Below are 15,057 nucleotides of genomic sequence, written 5' to 3'. Positions count from 1 at the left end.
TGTAGGTCAGACAAATATAACATAACAGTTATAATGAAATAACCACAAATGTCTTTTCTGTGCTCACAGCATTATCAGTTTTATTCAACCCCCAAGTGACATTCAATCTTAGTACTTAGTACAGCATCCTTTTACAGTTATAACAGCTTTTAAACGTGAAGCATAGCTTGACACAAGTGTCTTGCAGCGATCTACGGGTATCTTCGCCCATTCTTCATGGGCAAAGGCCTCCAGTTCAGTCACATTCTTAGGCTTGCGCACTGCAACTGCTTTCTTTAAGTCCCACCAGAGGTTCTCAATCGGATTTAAGTCTGGTGACTGCGATGGCCACTCCAAAATGTTCCAGCCTTTCCTCTGCAACCATGCTCTAGTGGACTTGGAGGTATGCTTGGGATCATTGTCCTGTTGAAAGGTCCAACGTCTCCCAAGCCTCAGGTGTGTGACGGACTGCATCACGTTTCCATCCAATATCTCCTGGTACTGAAGAGAATTCATGGTACCTTGCACACGCTGAAGCTTCCCTGTACCTGCAGAAGCAAAACAGCCCCAAAGCATGATTGACCCTCCACCATGCTTCACAGTAGGCAAGGTGTTCTTTTCATCATAGGCCTTGTTCTTCCTCCTCCAAACATAGCGTTGATCCATGGGCCCAAACAGTTCTAATTTTGTTTCATCAGTCCACAGAACACTATCCCACAACTTTTGTGGTTTGTCCACATGGCTTTTGGCATACTGCAGTCGACTCTTCTTATTCTTTGGAGACAGCAAGGGGGTACGCCTGGGAGTTCTGGCACGGAGGCCTTCATTACGCAGTGTGCGTCTTATTGTCTGGGCTGAAACTTCTGTACCCACATCTGACAAATCTTTTCTCAGTTCCTCAGCAGTCACACGGGGACTTCTCTCCACTCTACGCTTCAGGTAGCGCACAGCAGTCGAAGTCAGCATCTTCTTTCTGCCACGACCAGGTAGCGTTTCAACAGTGCCCTTTGCCTTGAATTTGCGAATGATGCTTCCTAAGGTGTCTCTTGGTATGTTTAACATCTTTGCAATCTTCTTATAGCCATTGCCCTTCCTGTGAAGAGAAATCACCTCTTCTCTTGTCTTCCTGGACCATTCTCTTGCCTTCACCATGTTTGTAACCACACCAGTAAATGTCTAGAAGGAGCTGAGTATCACAGTCATTTTAAAGCTGCCTAATTGGTGCTTATTATGCTTGATTGCTGCTCGGTGACATCCACAGGTGTTTTCAATACCTGATGGAAAGCACCTGTATGAACCTCTGTTCTTCAGAGTGGTAGTCTTTAAGGGGTTGAATAATTGTGGCAATGAAGAAACCACATAAGAACCATTTACTACTGTATTACATAAACAATTGATGTCATTTTAGTTGCATTTGGGTAGTTACAACGTCCTTGTAGGATTTGATTCTGAATACAATTCCAAATGTACACTATAGTCCCTAAACCCCTTTACAGCATTGGGGGTTGAATAATTTTGGACACAACTGTAGATGTTATCAACTTGTAATATGTTTACATCTAAACATCACTTATGAAGCACGATAAATCGAATTCCTTATTTAACCCCCCTGGTGCTAAACTGCCCAACTCGTAGATCCAAAATGACTCTTTTTTACTTATTTCTCGCACTAAATTGTCTCCCCTCCAATGTGGGTTATGTTTAGTAATGCCCCAAAATTCTACTTTCTCTGTGTCCTGGTTATGATATTGTTTAAAATGTACTGATAAATGATGATATTTGTAGCCTATACTGATATTGTGTATATGTTCTTTCACACGTTCTCTGAGACTTCTCTTTGTACGTCCTATATATAAATAATTACATGGGCATTTTAGGGCGTACACTACACCCCTGCTATCACATGTAATAAATTGATTGATCTCATATTGTTTCCCATTTTTTGGGTTGGTAAATGACTGTCTGCATCTTGGATTCACATACGTTCTTCTACAGCTATAGCATCGACCGCATCTATAAAACCCTGTCCCATTGAAAAAGCTTAAAGTGCTAGTCGATTTTCGGGGAGGTTCTAGCACATTTTTCACTACTCGATCTCGAATATTAGATGCCCTTTTGTAAATAAACCTAGGTTTATCTTTAATAATAGGTTTAAGGGTCTTATCTAATTTCAGTATGTTCCAATGCTTGGATATAATTTTCTGTATATCCCTATGTTGTTTATTATAAGGTAATATTATCGATATTTCTTGTTCATCTTCTTTATGTTGTATCTTATTTTCTAATAATGTTGTTCTATCTATAACTTCTATTCTCTTAATTTCTCTCTTATAACCTTTATCCACAAACCTTTGGGCCAGTATTTTACTCTGCTCTCTATAGTCTTCTACATTGGTGCAATTCCGTCGCAATCTAAGGAACTGTCCCCTAGGGACATTCTTAATCCATGGTCTATGGTGACAACTATTGACAGGAATGTATGAATTGCGATCTGTTTTCTTAAAATAGTTTTTTGTTATTATACCAACACCTATATTTATTAGTTTGAGGTCTAGAAAATTTATCTCTTTCTCAGTGATATTCCAACTTAGTGTAATATTTTTAGTGTTCTGATTTAAATTCTGGTAATAATTAGTCAATGATGGTACATCTCCTCTCCATAGTAATATGATGTCATCAATAAATCGGCCATATTTAATTATATTACTATTGATATTTTTAAATATTACTTCCTCCTCCCATTTCGCCATGTATAGGTTAGCAATGCTGGGTGCAAAAGTGCTGGGTGCTATTAAGGGACAAGTGGTACAGAAGAGATACTTATTAATAGGAGCGCAACACAATATGGAAAATTAATTTTATGTACACAGTGGTAGTTGTGTGTTGGGTGTGTGCGATCCAGATATACTTGAGACATACTGTGTCCATATTGGCGTCTTGGGGGGTAGTTATTTGGTGGATACAACTTGGCTTGCAAGTCATATAGATATCGGCTCATAAGGAGCATTCTTCCCACTGATCACCAATGTAAGGAACATTCTTCCCACTGATCACCAATGTAAGGAACATTCTTCCCACTGATCACCAATGTAAGGAACATTCTTCCCACTGACTCTCAATGTAAGGAACATTCTCCCCACTGATCCCCAATATGAGGGACATTCTTCCCACTGATCACCAATGTAAGGGACATTCTTCCCACTGACCTCCAATGTAAGGGACATTCTTCCCACTGACCCCCAATGTAAGGGACATTCTTCCCACTGATCACCAATGTAAGGGACATTCTTCCCACTGATCACCAATGTAAGGGACATTCTTCCCACTGACCCTCAATGTAAGGAACATTCTTCCCACTGACCTCCAATGTAAGGAACATTCTTCCCACTGACCGCCAATGTAAGGGACATTCTTCCCACTGACCGCCAATGTAAGGGACATTCTTCCCACTGACCACCAATGTAAGGGACATTCTTCCCACTGACCACCAATGTAAGGGACATTCTTCCCACTGATCACCAATGTAAGGGACATTCTTCCCACTGACCCCCCAATGTAAGGGACATTCTTCCCACTGATCCCCAATGTAAGGGACGTTCTTTCCACTGATCCCCAATATAAGGGACATTCTTCCCACTGACCACCAATGTAAGGGACATTCTTCCCACTGACTCTCAATGTAAGGGACATTCTTCCCACTGCTGATCACCAATGTAAGGGACATTCTTCCCACTGACCACCAATGTAAGGGACGTTCTTTCCACTGACCACCAATGTAAGGAGCGTTCTTCCCACTGACCACCAATGTAAGGGACATTCTTCCCACTGACCACCAATGTAAGGGACGTTCTTTCCACTGACCACCAATGTAAGGAGCGTTCTTCCCACTGACCACCAATGTAAGGGACATTCTTCCCACTGACCACCAATGTAAGGGGCATTCTTCCCACTGACCACCAATGTAAGGGGCATTCTTCCCACTGACCACCCATGTAAGGGACATTCAACAGTCAGAGTGCGCAGCTTGTACATGCATTGCTCCAGCCGCTTCACTTTAAATGCTATAGATAGATGCTGAAAGTGTCTCTCTGCTGCCCCTCCTGCCTGCTGGTGGTCTAGCATCAGCCCTTCCTGTTGTTTTGCTGGATAATGCCACCCCCCGTTGTTTTCTCTGCTTGACCCTCTAGTAGTGGACCCATCAGGACTTTTCCACCTTCATTCTCCATGCAGGCTGATGGGATCTGTAGTCCCTCAACAGTCAGCTTGTATATGCATTGCTCCAGCCGCTTCACTTTAAACGCAATAAATAGATGCTGAAAGTGTCTCTCTGCTGCCCCTCCTGCCTGCTGGTGGTCTAGCATCAGCCCTTCCTGTTTGTCGCAGTTCAGTCTCTTCACTTTTCTTGTCCTTTAGTTTTTTTTGGTGAGCGGATGGGGCAACCTATTGGGCAATGCTACATTGCAGTATTAGTCCATTATCAGGACAGAGACAGGGGCCACCTGGGAGGATATTGCCCAGTCAAGCCACTTTATGACCGAGGAGTACAGCTGTTTTCCTGTGACATGTTGCATGTTTTGCAATTAAAGGGCCAGTCCAGCTAAAACTGGCATTTCCATGCTTAGCAAGAGTAAAGTATAACGAAAGGCAAAACGTTTTTTTTTTTTTTAGTGTTGGATAGAGTAGAGAGGGATTAGAACCCCTGTTGCTGTCTGTACCCCCATTCCGGAGATTCCCCCTCTCTATTTCTCCTGGTTACCATCACCAATGAAAGGGAAAGTAAAAGAAAATCCCACATTTTGGATTGTCTACAGAAAAGTAATAGAGGGGAAATCTTCCAATGGGGACACTTCTGGTGACCTGGGGAGTCTCCAAGGGATTCCCTTAATTTTCAGGGATTTCCTCTCACTTCCTGTTTGGCTATGGGACAGGAAGTGAAGGGAAATCTCCCCAAAGGGACAAAGACGGAGAATAAAAATCTGACCGGGGTTATAACCCTTCCTTACTCTATCCAAAATGAAAAAAAAAGCAGTATTAAACTCAAACCCAAAAATGAAACATATTGCAGCTTACCAATCATTAGATGTGGTGGCTGCATTAGTTTTCTTTCTGGTTTTTTTTCTATCCTTTATTTTCCTGTTAAATAACATTTTTGTGTTGGGTGTAATAACGCTTTCATTTTGCAGGTAAATTAATTTTTTGTTACCCAATATACTTCCTCTTCTACAGGCCGATTGTGATTCTGTGATTCTGTATTCAGATATAAAAGAGGAATTTGCAGATTGCGGTTAATCCAATTTGAAACATCCAAAGAAAATAAAAAATAAATGCCCCAGTTTGGTCATCACATTCCGCAGATCCCTCCACCCCTGGTAACACATGCAGCTATCACTGCTGCACCTCTGAAAAGTGATCTACAGTCAGCTCGCTTTTCAGAGGCGTTTGATGGGCGGTGAGGAGACGATATGTTGCTTCTTCATTGCCTGTTTTAATCCTGTCAATGTTGCACCACCATGTGAATTGCATCATTTTTGCCATGGTTGTGTCATGTTGGCTCCATCTGCTGCCTTTGCACCTTAAGAGGGGGCAATAAAAATGTTACTCAACTGCGTGTTTTTACTGCTCCCCCATCCACAAGTGTAAATGCACCTTTAGGTTTCTTTTACATGAGCAGCCGGGCAACATTACTGGTGGACATGGTTACGGGACAGTGGTGCCATGGCCCCATATTCTTCAATGGGCTGCGTTCAATGGCAGTACTGCCCACCACACATGACAGGGAGGGATTAGTTTTGTCATGGTTGCAGTATGTGTATTCCGCAGCTTAAGGAAGGGGAAGGGGTAGTTGGGGGGGGGGGGGGGTAAAAATGCTTCTCAACAGCATACCTTTAACACCCCCCCCCCCAACCCTTAGGCCCTGTGCACATACTTTGTAGCAGGCAGAAGCGTTCCCGCTCATGATTGAAAGGATAATGCGTGTGTCCTTCCTTCTGCCGCAATTTGGAATTATGCTGATTCTGTCCGCAATTTCAAAACGCTGGATCTGAAGGGGGCTTAAGGCTGAGTTCCCACAGGCAGCTGGACCACATTACTGATAGAAGCGGTTGCGTGGCCCCATGTGTTCGAATGTGATGCATTCTGCGGCAGTGCTGCCTGCGGAACAAGACGGGTAAAGGTTTTGCTGTGGACATGACATATGTATGACACTGACCATTGCCTTTGCATTGTAAGGGGGGGCAGTTGAGGGGGTAAAAATGTGGCTCAACTACTTATGCCCCCAACCTTGGTCCTCCCCCCAAACCACAAGTGTAAACAAGCCCATAGACAAGAAGAAAGGGAACAGCGCGCTCAAAGGGTCCCTTCTAGCTCTTTTGGAATTGGCTGCCCCTACGCACAAGCATCCTGGGACATTTTTTATATATTTTTTATATTTTTTTGTCATATTTTTCTAATATATATTTTATCTAGAGACTTTCTCCATAGCCCTTTCGCTTCTTTGGGACTTTTTGCTACTTGCTTGTATGATGTCCCTAGCCCTGTTGGCATGGATGAATTTCCTGGATGGGCGCCAAATACCCATCCTGTAAGAAAGCTCATAGGCCTTTATTATGGGTGGCCCGGGGGGTGGGGGGTTGAACCACAGTTTTACTGCCCACCTAACCTGAGGGGGGCTGTTAACATCCATCATAAGCCTTTATCATGGGTGGCCCGGGGGGTGGGGGGTTGAACCACAGTTTTACTGCCCACCTAACTTGAGGGGGGCTGTTAACATCCGGCGCCTGCAGATTTAAAGCTGCTTGTTAATTTGATAGGTAACACTGCCTGTCAAACTCGCCCATTCAAGTCAATAGGGCAGCTTCACAAACTCTTGGTTTGTGGTTGTGGTGTATTAGTCCCGTAGAAAATTGAATAGAAAGGAAAAAAGCACAAAAAAAAAGGTAATTTAAGAAGCGGCAGAATTACCTGCTGAAAATTCGGATTGGAAATGTTATATATATATATAGGGTTGGAAAAAAAGAAACCATAATGGGACTTTACTGGTACAGTATCAGACAGACTCATATTCAATACATTTACATATATATTTGAGATACATCTAACAATGACATCATTTAAAACAATACATGGCCAACCAGCCCAAATAGTGACAGCATTGTCTTATATAGCATTGCATCCTCCAATATATTTTTTAAAAATATAAATTTTTTTAAATATATTCTTCAGATTTTTTTTGACATTTAAAAAAGTCAGTCATTTTAACATATATGTTTACATATATTTGTAAATGCATTCCAAAAATGTAGATTTGTATTTTTAAAGGCATACAGTGTATTTGAAATGTATTTTTTTAAAATAGTTTTCATATATTTTGTAATAAAAACACTAATCAACATGTAATATATATATATATATATATATGTATTTTTTTTTTTTTATATATATATATTGAACATGGCCAATATTGTAGCACTTCAAATATGTCAGTATATTTGAGAAAAATATTTTTAAAATATATTTCAAATATATTTTTCTTCCATATGGGATACCCACACCATCAGGGTGTAACATGTCATATGTAACATGTTACGAACGGCCCTGCCCCTGCTCCTCCCCAATCCCTGTTTTGACAGCTCCGCCTGCTCGGCCATGTCATTTATCCATGGTGTTCTGTGAATGAATGAACTACAAGTCCCAACAGCCTTAGCGACTGTCGTCCTGTAATTCTCAATTATCTACCATGGCCAGTGGTGTATTTAGGTTTTGTGCTGCCCTAGGCATCTGCCCCCAGGGACACTGACCAACACCCCCCCTTCCCCCTCCCGCAGAGAGAGCCTGACATTGACCAACAACACCCCTGCCCCCCACCCGGCGATAGAAAGAAAGACTCTCATCTTCAAAGCTTCGGACATCCCCGGGAACGAGAGTCAAGCTCTACATACAGATCAAGCAGCCTGCAGCCTCTCTTGGATCCCACCTGGTTTCCATGGTGTGCCTTCTTTCATCCCTTCTTCTTGGAGGAGATGCTGCCCCCCTGAAAAATGCTGCCATAAGCAAGTGCCTTGTGGTAAATACGCCCCTAACCATGGCACTGTGGAGCACCATGGTAGTTCATTGATGCTTCCTGTATGCAGGAGACCTGCATGGCACCTGAAAGGTTGTCGATATCCCCTGGCTATCTGTCTTTATCAGTCTGTTGAAGGTACGGACGCGTCGGGAAGATTGACTTCATCTCAGAAACGACAGACATGTACACACAGTGATAGGTGAAAACAATCTCTCAAGTTTATTAGCGAGAAGCAATCTGCTGATCACTCTTGCAATGCTTTAGAGGCTCCAGAAACAAAAAATAATAACTGCATATTTTTTTACCTGCAAAAAAAAGTGCATTTATTATATTTTGTAAAAAGGTAAACGTATCCTTTAGGCATTCCATTAATGTGCACACACAAAAAAAAAACACATGTCACGCTTGAGGTGCCATTCATTGCTAATGGTGGCAAATGTGTCAAGGAGACACTCATTTTTGCACGCTTTAAAACACACAAAGCTCAACACCCAGGAAGGTACAGGAGCTTCTTTGATGCGTTTGTCATTGAAATCGATGCACTGCCCTAAGCATGTAGAGCTAAAATGCCCAAATTGCCCACAAAAAGCTAGGTGTGAACCTAGCCAAAGGCCTTGTTCACATAGAGGGTGAAAACAGTCATTTTTTTATTGCCCCGTGACCCCCAGCAGGGTAACATTGCCAATGGAAATGGCTGCATGCATTGCCATGGTCAGATCACGGGAAGTTTTAGACTGCATGTTGATTTTGGGGGGCAGTACTCTCACCAGACGTACTCCACTCATGTGAATAGGACAGAGCCACAACCACAGTGCCTTTGTGGCTATTGCAGGTAGTACGATGAGACGCGCCCTCAAAAAATAGGCATCACCATTGAGCCGCCTGTTAACTGGCTTTGAAATCCACTGTGGATTGCTTTTCAGAGCTTTCAAAAATCCAGCTACCTATGTGAATGAGGCCTAAGGGTGGAGGGATCTTTGGAAAATGCTTTTCCCTTTTGCTGGGTGTCAATGCCATCGTCTCCTTTGCTTAGTTTTGTGTCTTCTTTCCCCAGGTGGTTTCACCGGGACATAACTGGCCTGGAGGCCGAAGCCAGACTGAAGGCAAGAGGCGTCCATGGAAGTTTTCTGGTACGGCCCAGCAAGAAACGACCGGAAGACTTCTCTCTGTCTGTGAGGTTGGTGTCTCTACCATGGGAGTCCTTTTATTTTATATTGGTATCCAGGGTGGTAATTTTTGTGGACTGTGATGGACACCTGGATGCCTTTTAGTGCATGTATGGCAAAAAGAAAACACACCCTTTTAACTCTTTTTTTTTTTGTTTCTATGGTTGAACAGGATGGACTTTTGTCTTTTTTCAGACTAACTATGTAACCCTTCTCATGCTCCAATTACAAGGACCATTAAAATGAATTAATGCACAAAAAATGATTGGTTAAAGCCACCTATGCTTTTTTTTTTATTATTTTGACATCATCACCGGGTCTCTGTGCTTCTCTTTGCATTGTAGACAGATCATGGCTGGTGGGAGGGGCCAGAAAGGTGCTGTAAATAGCTTCCTGAAAACATAACACCTTTTTTTTCATTTACCGGTAGGTAAACCGCATACATTAATACAATGCGAGGAAGCCCAACTAATAGAAAAGCAGCTACCACAATGTGATATCCCATATAAAAAAAAAAATACAATGTAGCTCTAATCACAATATAGAACAAATTAATCTCTAAAACACTGTGAAATACATCATCATAAATATAAAATAAAACAGTGATAAAATCCCCGTAAAACAGTCCACCATAAAAACAAGTGCAACACTATAAAGAATAATCTTCGATTGTGCTCTCCACATCGCCACAGTGGCCAAATCAAAGGCTTACCAAAATGTGATGACCCCCTATACAGGAGTGGTCAAAAGCGCTTGTTTCACTAGAAAGCCTGGCGTTCTTCCGCATAAGTTCACAACCGATCCATTGAGTAACCAGCAAGCAATGAAAAAAGGCCAGCAACCCAACAGTGTAAATCCGTAAATAAATTAATTAAAGAACGCTAAAAGCTTTCACATGGGAAGTATAAATACAGCGCTGTACATAAAACCCAATCTCGGGGACACGATTGCGTACGTCTGGTGTAGCGTGGTGACGTCACGTCGTTGCTCCGCCCTACGTATTTCATCAAAGATGACCTCATCGGGGGCATATGTGCACAAGTACAATTTTTCCTTGTGTTGAGGTGTGTTACAGTCCATTCATTCTGAATAGGATTCCCAACACGATACATCTCAATACATAAATGCTGCAGTGCACTGTGCTTGGGTGTAAATGGGTCTCAAATATCAGCCATGAAAGTTCATATCATAAGAAGGTTCCTGGGTGATTTTTTTGGGGCTTTTTTATTCATTTATGGAGAAGGAAAACAAAGCGGACTTTTGAGGGACCCAACAGTAAACCTTACATCATATAATTTATTAACATCTTATTACATTACATTACATTACATTGAGTTTATATAGCGCCAAAGGGTTTGCTCAGCGCTGTACAATAGAGGGGGGGACAATACATGAAACATTACAGCAACTACGAGCAGCACACGAGGGGTAAGAGGGCCCTACTCTTTCGAGCTTACAATCTAGGAGGGAGGGGGTAGTGGTACAGGAGGAAGTGGCTGTGGGGGATGGAGTGGTAGGAGGAATGAAGGAGAGCAGCAGTTAGGTGAGGGTGGGGTAGGCTTCCCTGAAGAGGTGGGTTTTCAGGGAGCGCCTGAAGGTGAGGAGGGAAGGTGACAGTCTGATGGATTGGGGTAGTGAGTTCCAGAGGATGGGGGAGGACCTGGAGAAGTCTTGCAGACGTGCGTGTGAGGAGGAGACCAGGGAGCAAGATAGAAGGAGGTCCTGTGAAGAGCGAAGGGTACGGGTAGGGTGGTACTTGGGAATCAGGTCGGTGAGGTAGTTAGGGGCAGTGTTGTGAATGGCTTTGTAGGTCAGAGTGAGTAGTTTGAATTTGATGCGTTGGGCGATAGGGAGCCAGTGGAGGGAGAGGCAGAGGGGGGTGGCAGAGGTGGAGCGGGTGGTGAGGTGGATGAGTCTAGCCGCTGAGTTGAGGATGGTCTGAAGCGGGGAGAGCCTGCACTGGGGTAGGCCGGTGAGGAGGGAGTTGCAGTAGTCAAGGCGTGAGATAATCAGGGAGTGCACAAGTAGTTTAGCGGTGTCTGGGGTAAGGAAGGAGCGTATTTTGGCGATATTGCGGAGGTGGAGCCTGCATGTGTTTGTCAGTGATTTGACATGAGGTTGGAAGGAGAGGTTAGAGTCCAGAATGACTCCAAGGACTTTGGCTTGCGGGGCGGGATTGATGGTGGTGATGTTAGTAGTGATGGATAGGATGGGGGGGGGGCGCGGGCAGGAGGGAAGACGAGAAGCTCGGTTTTGGAGAGGTTGAGTTTGAGGAAATGGAGCGACATCCAGTCAGAGATGTCGTTTAGGAGGTGAGTGATGTGGGCGGAGAAAGTGGAGGTGAGGTGAGGGGTGGAGAGGTAAATTTGAGTGTCATCAGCATAGAGATGGTAGTTGAAGCCGTGGGAGTGTATGAGTTTGCCAAGGGAGGAGGTGTAGATGGAGAAGAGAAGGGGTCCAAGGACAGAGCCCTGGGGGACCCCAACAGAGAGGGGGAGGGAAGGGGAGGTGGCACCATTGTAGGAAACGCTGAAGGAGCGTCGGGATAGGTAAGAGGAGAACCAGGAGAGAGCGGTGTCTCTGATGCCAAGGGAGAATAGTTTATTAAGGAGGAGGGGGTGGTCAACTGTGTCGAAGGCCGCGGAGAGGTCCAGGAGGAGGAGGACAGAGTAGTCGCCTTTGGCTTTGGCGGTTAGTAGGTCGTTGGTGATTTTGAGGAGGGCGGTTTCGGTGGAGTGTAGGGGACGGAAGCCGGACTGTAGTGGATCAAGGAGGTTGTTGTCAGTTAGGTGGGCGCTTAGGCGGTTGTAGACTAAGCGCTCCAGGAGTTTGGAAGTGAGTGGCAGCAGGGAGATGGATCTGAGGTTGTTTGGGTCAGAGGGGTCCAGGGAGGGCTTTTTGAGTATGGGGGTGATGTGCGCATGCTTTAGGGGGGAGGGGAATACGCCGGTAGAGAGGGAGAGATTGAAGATGTGGGTGAGGGAGCAGATGAGGGAAGAGGGGGGTGACTGGAGGAGTCGAGAGGGGATAGGGTCTAGGGGGCAGGTAGTGAGGCGGGCTTCTGAGAAGACCCTGGTGACTTCCTCAGTGGTAGCGGGGCTGAAGGAGTGCAGAGCTGGTGGGGTTACGGTAAGCGGGGTCTTGGGTGTGGAGGGGGGCAGTGCGGTTGCGAGGTCAGAGGAGGGAAGAGATGAGGGGGAGATAGGGGGGGGGAGGCTAGGTGGGGAGGTAGATTGCGAGTTGACTATGTCCTGACGGATTGCATCAATTTTGTTGTGGAAATGAGTGGCAATCTCGTGGGCGGTGAGTGAGGTACTGAGTGGAGGAGGGGGGGGAGAGAGCAGGGAGTTGAAGGTGGAGAAGAGTCGGCGAGGGCAGGAGGAGAGGGTGTTAATCAGGTTTACGAAGTAAGCCTGCTTGGCGGCGTGGAGGGAGGAGGTGTAAGTGAGGAAGGCAGATTTGTAGAGGGAGAATGAACGGGGGGACCTGGTTTTGCGCCATAGTCTCTCCAGCGCACGACTGCGACATTTGAGGCATTTAGTGTGGTCATTCTGCCATGGTTGGAGCGGTCTGGGTTTGATGTAGCGTGTGGTTAGGGGTGCCAGAGAGTCTAGGGTAGCTGATAGTGAGTCGTTGTACGTGTTAGTGGCTAGGTCAGGACAAGACAGTGGAAGGATGCTGTCGTGTAGGCGGTCGGCAGCTGAGTGGAGGGGGGCCGGGTTCAGGTTGCGGAGGTTGCGGCTGGTGATGGTTTGGCGCTCTGGGGGGGGAGAGTTAGGGGAAGGGGAGATGGAGAACGTGAGGAGGTGGTGGTCGGAGAGAGGGAAGGGGGTGTTAGAGAACTGGTTGAGGGTACAGAGGTGGGAGAAGACGAGGTCCAGGGTGTTCCCAATGATGTGGGTGGAGGATTGAGTGTGCTGTGTGAGCGCGAAGGAGGAGGTTAGGTGGAGGAATTGGGAAGTAGCCGGGCTGTTATTGATGGGGATATTGAAGTCCCCGAGGATGATGGTTGGTAGCTCAGAGGAGAGGAAGAAGGGAAGCCAGGCAGCGAAGTCATCCAGGAAGCGGGGTATGGATCCAGGAGGCCTGTAGATCACTGCGATCCTTAGGGGGGTGGGTGAGAAGAGCCGGATGCAGTGAGCCTCGAAGGAGGAGAAAGTTAGGGAGGGAGGATTAGGGAGGACCTGGAAGGTGCTCAGCGGTGATAGGAGCAGGCCGACCCCACCACCTTTGTGACCGCTCAGTCTTGGTGAATGGGACCAGACGAGACCTCCATAGGAGAGTGCCGCAGGGGAGGTGGAGTCAGTGGCCTGTACCCAGGTTTCGGTGATGGCTAGGAGGTTAAGGGAGCGGGAGATAAAGAGGTCATGGATGGCAGTAAGTTTGTTGCAGACCGAGCGGGCGTTCAGGAGTGCAACCGAGAGAGGGGGGATGGATGCGGGGAGAAGGGGCACAGATATGAGGTTGAGGGGGTTACGGCAGCTGGCGGGAGCGGGGGGGTCCCTAGAGGAGGGGTGAGGTGGCGAGGGGCCAGGGTTCGGGGAGATGTCCCCAGCAGATAGGAGAAGGAGAAGGGTGAGGAAGGTGGCATGGGGATGGGAAGTGTAGGAGCGTGTGGGTCTGATAGTGGTGGCACGTGGGTCGACGGGGGAGTGGAGTAGCAGGAGGAGGTGGTGAGTGCCGTAGTGGGGAGAGGGGAGTAGTGAAGGGGCAATGTAGAGCTGTTTTGGGGGGGTAGGCGGGTAGAGGGAGGCGATTTTTGGGATGGTGGAGAGGAAAATGAGGAGGAGGAGTGCAGGAGGCATGTTGGGGTGGGTGGGGTGACAGTTGGGTCAGGGGAGGTGAAGGGATACAGGTCAGGGCAAGGTGGTGTGGGGAATCTGTATTACCGTGGGAGAGTCATTTGAGTCATTTATTAAAAGGTGATTAAAATATTGTTGATCCCAAATAACACCTCAATTAAATATTGATCCCCATTCAGCACCTATTAGCTGCCTGTATAATGCTTTGTATTACCATACAATCCAAGAGTTTCTGTAGGTACCATGAAGCTGCATATTGGCTAATAGTGAACTGAACTGCTCTGGATACGGTTTGACCGCGGTTTCCCAAATTTCAAAGTTCCAGATACCGAGCCCAAACCCCATTGAAATAAATGGGAGCTGAATCTGTCAAATTAAAAATACCCCACACATTTGCTTGCGTAGCTGGGGATTCTCAGCCATGTCATTGATTGGGTCGGCTGACGTAAGTGGTTGGTAAGGATGCAGCGGCTGCAAGCAGCCACTGCTTTCTTAGCAACCATTGACCGTCGAACATCCATACCATGCAATCCAAGAGTTTCTGTATGTACCATGAAGCTGCATATTGGCTAATAGTGATGAGCTGAATTGCCCTGGATACGGTTCGACCGCGATTCACCATATTTCAAAGTTCCAAATACAGAGCCAAAACACCATTGAAATAAATGGGAGCTGAATCTGTCAAATTAAAAATACCCTTCCTAAAAATAGGAAGGGGCGGGTACAGTGGTGACATCGTTGCCTAAATTTGGGAAATAACATTTGCCCAATGGTATTGCCCAAATATGGCCTTGTGGCCATGATGTTAGGCTCCATTACCCGCACATTTGCTTACGTAGCTGGAGATTCCCAACCATTTAATTGATTGGGCCGGCTGACGTAAGTGGTTGGTAAGGATGTGGCAGCTGCAAGCAGCCACTGCTTTCTTAGCAACCATTGACCGTCGAAGATCCATACCATACAATGCAAGAGTTTCTGTAGGTACCATGAAGCTTCCATATTGGCTAATAGTGATGAACTGAACTGCTCTGGGTAACATTTGCCCAAT

The 15,057-nt window shown here is 45.8% G+C and overlaps 1 protein-coding gene across 2 annotated transcripts in view; it reads left to right on the top strand.

Annotated features, from left to right (window-relative positions):
* Positions 1-15,057, top strand: part of PTPN6 (protein tyrosine phosphatase non-receptor type 6) — a 135,258-nt gene that overhangs the window by 40,610 nt on the left and 79,591 nt on the right. For both annotated transcript variants that reach the window (XM_089662932.1, XM_089662931.1), the window contains exon 2: positions 9,096-9,218. In XM_089662932.1, the coding sequence (XP_089519058.1) occupies positions 9,096-9,218 (123 nt within the window). The remainder of the gene's footprint in view (positions 1-9,095; positions 9,219-15,057) is intronic.

Source organism: Staurois parvus, unplaced genomic scaffold, assembly GCF_062004578.1.
Source record: "Staurois parvus isolate SC_StPar_1 unplaced genomic scaffold, SC_StPar_1.0 ptg001590l, whole genome shotgun sequence".
NCBI lineage: Eukaryota > Metazoa > Chordata > Amphibia > Anura > Ranidae > Staurois > Staurois parvus.
Note: the sequence above shows the minus strand (reverse complement) of the source record. Positions and strands in the feature narration are given on the sequence as shown.